This window comes from Vigna radiata, chromosome 2, assembly GCF_000741045.1.
Source record: "Vigna radiata var. radiata cultivar VC1973A chromosome 2, Vradiata_ver6, whole genome shotgun sequence".
Taxonomy (NCBI): Eukaryota; Viridiplantae; Streptophyta; class Magnoliopsida; order Fabales; family Fabaceae; genus Vigna; species Vigna radiata.
The window spans coordinates 2,591,230-2,595,753 of record NC_028352.1 but is presented as its reverse complement, the minus strand read 5'-3'; the positions used below and the strand labels follow the sequence as shown (position 1 = coordinate 2,595,753).

Genomic DNA, 4,524 nt, shown 5'->3' with positions numbered 1-4,524 from the left:
AAAAAGGATTCGGGTTGTGGTCCATTTCAACAGTGATCATCATAAACCAGGCAACTTCTACAAGTGGTGCCTGCTATTTGGTTTTCGTCATGATAGCAAACAACCACAATATATTTACCAGAAAATTTTAACCGGTTAACGAAACCCATCCAGAACCAGCATGTTTGAAAATTCTCTCTCAAAATCCAGAACCATTTAATATCTGTGAAATGGACAAAACATTCTTAAAGAAAGTTATTAAATTAATTATTTATTATTATTTTGATACTCAAATATATAGTAATATTTAAAGTGCAGTGTAGTGTACATTTATTGCTATTTATCTTCAAGGAATGAGACACAGCCACATAAGTATGAGGAATGATATGTATAGTGTGCTATAAAATGTGTGACGTTGGTCAGTAATATTATTAGAAAACTCGTATAAAATTTGTTTATATGATGCTATAAATTGGTTTTTGGAGTTGGCTTGTAAGAGCAATGTTTGTGAATACCTAGAACTATATATCCTATCAACATTTTTTCTGGTTTTAGCATGCAATGGTGCTTTGATTTGATTCGAGTAGCCATCGCCATTTCTCCTCCTCAGCTTTTATAAATAAATGATAATAATATAGTTTTATTGCTCAACAAATGATTAAAAAGGCATGTGATGATAGCATTATTGAGTAAGAATAATTAGCAAAGAAAAAAAAAAGAAAAAAAGGAAGAGTAGTTGAGGTGGGGTTGTAGAAAAAGACGAATTGGTGATAAGGTTGAATGGTATAGTTAATGCGTCCACAGCAGCACGAAAACGACATGGAAATCAAAAGGTTCAGTTATGCTCTGCCAAGGAATCAACAGTAAGGCCAGGCCCGGCCCGGCCCAGCTCCATTGCCCAATTCGGACAAACTCAACCCATCTACGAAATTTAGATCTCTGCATTACCTTAACCGACAAACACTACACAACCTCTGTTTCCATATAATATACCACACACACTACGATATGTTGTACTTTCTGAGTTATTCACGGTACTGAATAATTTTCGCATCTTGTCATGTATATTAGGGTATTGAAAATGATAGCTATGAATGTTGGAATATATATATATATATATATATATATATATATATATATATATATATATATATATATATATATTAACTTACAGAAATTTTCAATCTTTGACAATTACGCACATCGCCATCTTGATAGGCTAGCTAACTTGTTTGTAATCTTTCTGGCGTCCTTTGCACAAGAAAAAAGCTCTTTGAATGTGTTGTGATGAAGAAAAGATGGTGCATTTACCCAAGTATTAACCAAATACTACGATTTCATGCGATCAACAACATCTTTTCAATTTTGTTGGCTGTCTAAAAGATAAAGACGAAAGGAAAAAGTCAAAAGAAAATCCCTGTCATACAAACAAAAGGTGACAGCGGATAGTTTAGCGTCCAAGTAATATTGCAGACACTTGATTATATATATTAGTATTATTATTTGTGTGTAAAATATTATTTTTTTAAGCATTAGATTTACTTTTAATCTAAAATATTGGTGGTGCACTTGCTATATTCTCTCTCTTTATCTATAAAAATACTTTTGACATGTAAAAGGTGTACCATTGTTTAGTTTATTTTGATGTTCTCAGACAGTGTTTGTGATTTTGCATTTCTGGTTTTGCAGAAATCCAGGAGCGAGCACTGTGAGCAGCGCGATTATCGAGTTAGGAAACTGCAATGGTTAAGAAGTTGGGTATTAAGAATGTAGAATGCAACGAAAGTTGAGTTATACATGGTAAGGCATCAACTTTCCGTGTGAAAAAGTTGAGCTAATCCATTCTTTTCAATAACTTTCATCATTAAAGAGATTGCAACCAAAGTTTGTTGCCATTAACTTATCATACAGCCGACAGTCATATATTAGACATAACTTATTATGATGACTAAGGATTGAAGATTAGATGCCCCACTTACATCACAGTGGTGCCGAAACCAACACAATTAAACTGGCATAAAAACAAGAAATGAGAAGAGCACATGTCATACAGAGTCATCAGATGGACCATATACATATATATATAGATATAGTTATTTAAGTATTATTACTGGAAATAAGAGAGTAAGATTGAGGGATTAATTGATTGATTAGCTAGGTGGATGAGCACATAATTTAGGAGTAAGATTCCCACTTAAAAAAGGGCATCTATTTGGCTCTGTCTTGAATTACATCGAATCCCATCTCAGTTGGGTCAGTGGCCTGAACTTCATAGCTTATTCCATCCAGAGCTCTTCTCAGCCCATCCTTTGATGTTGCGTACAGCATCTTTGCTCTTATCCTTGATGCTGTTGGAGACCTGACAAATTTTGCAAAAAACAAAATCAACCATCTTATTTAATTCCTACCACCTAAAAAATAACTTAAATTACACTATTGGGTAATGGGTCATTTTCCTATTACATTATTTTGCCCTAAAGACTCAAAATTTATACAAGAATGGTGCAGGGTGAGTTGCAAACAACCATGATTAACTCATGAAATGTGTCAGTAAATGAATTGTATATATATAAATACCATGCAATGAAGAAGATCTTGCTCTTCCGGCAGTTATCGACGGTGACAAAATCAAAATCGAACACGGCATATCTACAATCGTCGTCGGGCAAGGATGCTGCAAGATCACCGTAGCTTTCGCCGGGACCACCAACCTTATCAACGGTCACAAGCCTTGACTTTTCATCGATCTTAAACACTATGTATCTATGCACCTTCTTCCACTTCATTTCCATGAATGAGTTCTTGCACTCATCCGTCACCCACATCCCAGTAGTCGCCTGTCAATTCACAAATCACAACCAATTCATCACTATAACATTATCCTTACACATCGAAATCCACAAAATCGAACCGCATACACTTTTGTATGATATTCATATCAAAATCAGAAGAAATTGAATGAGAAAAAGGGCTACAGATGCAGTGGAGCGGTACCATTTTGAACGCCATCGCCATTGTTATGAGGTGAGAAGAAAGAACAAAGAACAAAGTTTCCCTTACTTTTTCTCTTTTCTTATAGAGCGTTGAAAGTTGACAAGAATCTGAAGGAAGAGTGAGACTTGGGTCTATATATAAGCACGCTCTCCCCCACTTTGCCATTGCTGTTTCCTCTTATTTACAGATGTGTCCTCTCTTATATTTAATAAATCGTCAAAATAATTAATTATTCATTAATTTCATCTCAGCATATATAAAAAATCATCCAATCTTTGAATTAATGCCTGTTTATTGATTTTACAAAAAATAAATATTTATCAATTTAATTACTATTCATAATTTACTAATTTAATCTAACGTATTATTTATTGTATATTTAAACGTTTTTTTTACCTATAATTATCAATTTTATTAAGTGAAAATGAAAAATAATTTCTTGCTGTTAATTCTGTCATAGATTCATATATAGAGAGTTTGTTTATTTTTATAATAATATAATAATAAGAAATTAAATCGATCATTTATTATAATATATAAAATAAAATATATTTTAATTAGTCAACCTATTATATCGTGGTAAATGAAATTAAAAACTTATGTTTTACTAAAAATGAATCGGATTGAAGAAACATATTTTTTATTTAACATAAAGTGAGTCAACTTATACAAGAATCGATCACCTTTGATATCCTATAAATAACATACATATTTTTATCTTTACGAGAGATAATTAATAACTAATAAATATACAGAAATAATTTCACATTAATTCATAATCATGAACCTGTCCTTATTTACAAACGTTATTTAGCATTACGTAGCAGAATTTTCTATTTACTTTTACGATCACAGCAAAATTTTCAATTGAAGTAATTAATACGTAAACATCATTATTTACATACACAATATTATTTGATAAAAATATACTTTAAATAAAATGGTTCAGTTATTGATATAAAAACTAATTATTTATGGAATTAATGTAAACATTTAATGTAGAAACATTAACATCAGTAGATTTGTATTGAAAATACTTAAATCTGTGTGCTATATATTTTAATATTTTCAAATGTAATCTCATATGATTTTTTATACAATTAATTGTGTATAAGCATAAATGTCAACTATAATAAAGGACACTTTACTTTACAAATAATGAAAGTTTCGAGAAAAACTTTTCATCTAAAGTTATTAACTGAGATTTGTTATTTTTTGAGCATGAAATTAATTAGTACACAGTTATTTTAACTTAATTAATATATCAAACTCGAACCACATGTAATATTCGTTTTATTAATAAGAATTGGAAAATATATATATATATATATAAAAAATTCCATTCATATAAAATCATGTTACTAGGCTTTTTAAAACAATAATTATTTTTTATTCTCTAATATTTTTGTAATATTCATTCTTTGTTATTAACTCTTGTCAATTAAAAGCAGAAGCCATTAACAATATTAAGTACATAATTCAATTAAGAAATGTGCTTAGTATTTTATATAAAGTAATTAATTACATATAATTAATTTTTTAAATTTTTTG

General features: G+C 30.2%; 1 protein-coding gene across 1 annotated transcript; it reads right to left on the bottom strand.

The window, feature by feature from the left end:
• Positions 1-1,773: 1,773 nt before the first annotated feature.
• Positions 1,774-3,101, bottom strand: LOC106754459 (actin-depolymerizing factor 5). The gene is made up of 3 exons (XM_014636477.2): positions 2,974-3,101; positions 2,557-2,816; positions 1,774-2,338 (listed from the first exon to the last, which is right to left on the bottom strand). The coding sequence occupies exons 1-3, from the start codon at positions 2,992-2,994 to the stop codon at positions 2,188-2,190; spliced, it is 432 nt and encodes a 143-aa protein (XP_014491963.1). The 5' UTR covers positions 2,995-3,101; the 3' UTR covers positions 1,774-2,187.
• Between the last annotated feature and the right edge of the window lie 1,423 nt (positions 3,102-4,524).

Bases quoted from the DNA above. Each gene is read 5' to 3' on its own strand.
- LOC106754459 (XM_014636477.2), bottom strand. From the start codon at position 2,994: ATGGCGATGGCGTTCAAAATG. The intron at 2,817-2,973 runs GTACCGCTCCAC...GTGAATTGACAG, and splicing joins TGGCGATGGCGTTCAAAATG to GCGACTACTGGGATGTGGGT. The intron at 2,339-2,556 runs GTATTTATATAT...AAAATTTGTCAG, and splicing joins AAGATCTTCTTCATTGCATG to GTCTCCAACAGCATCAAGGA.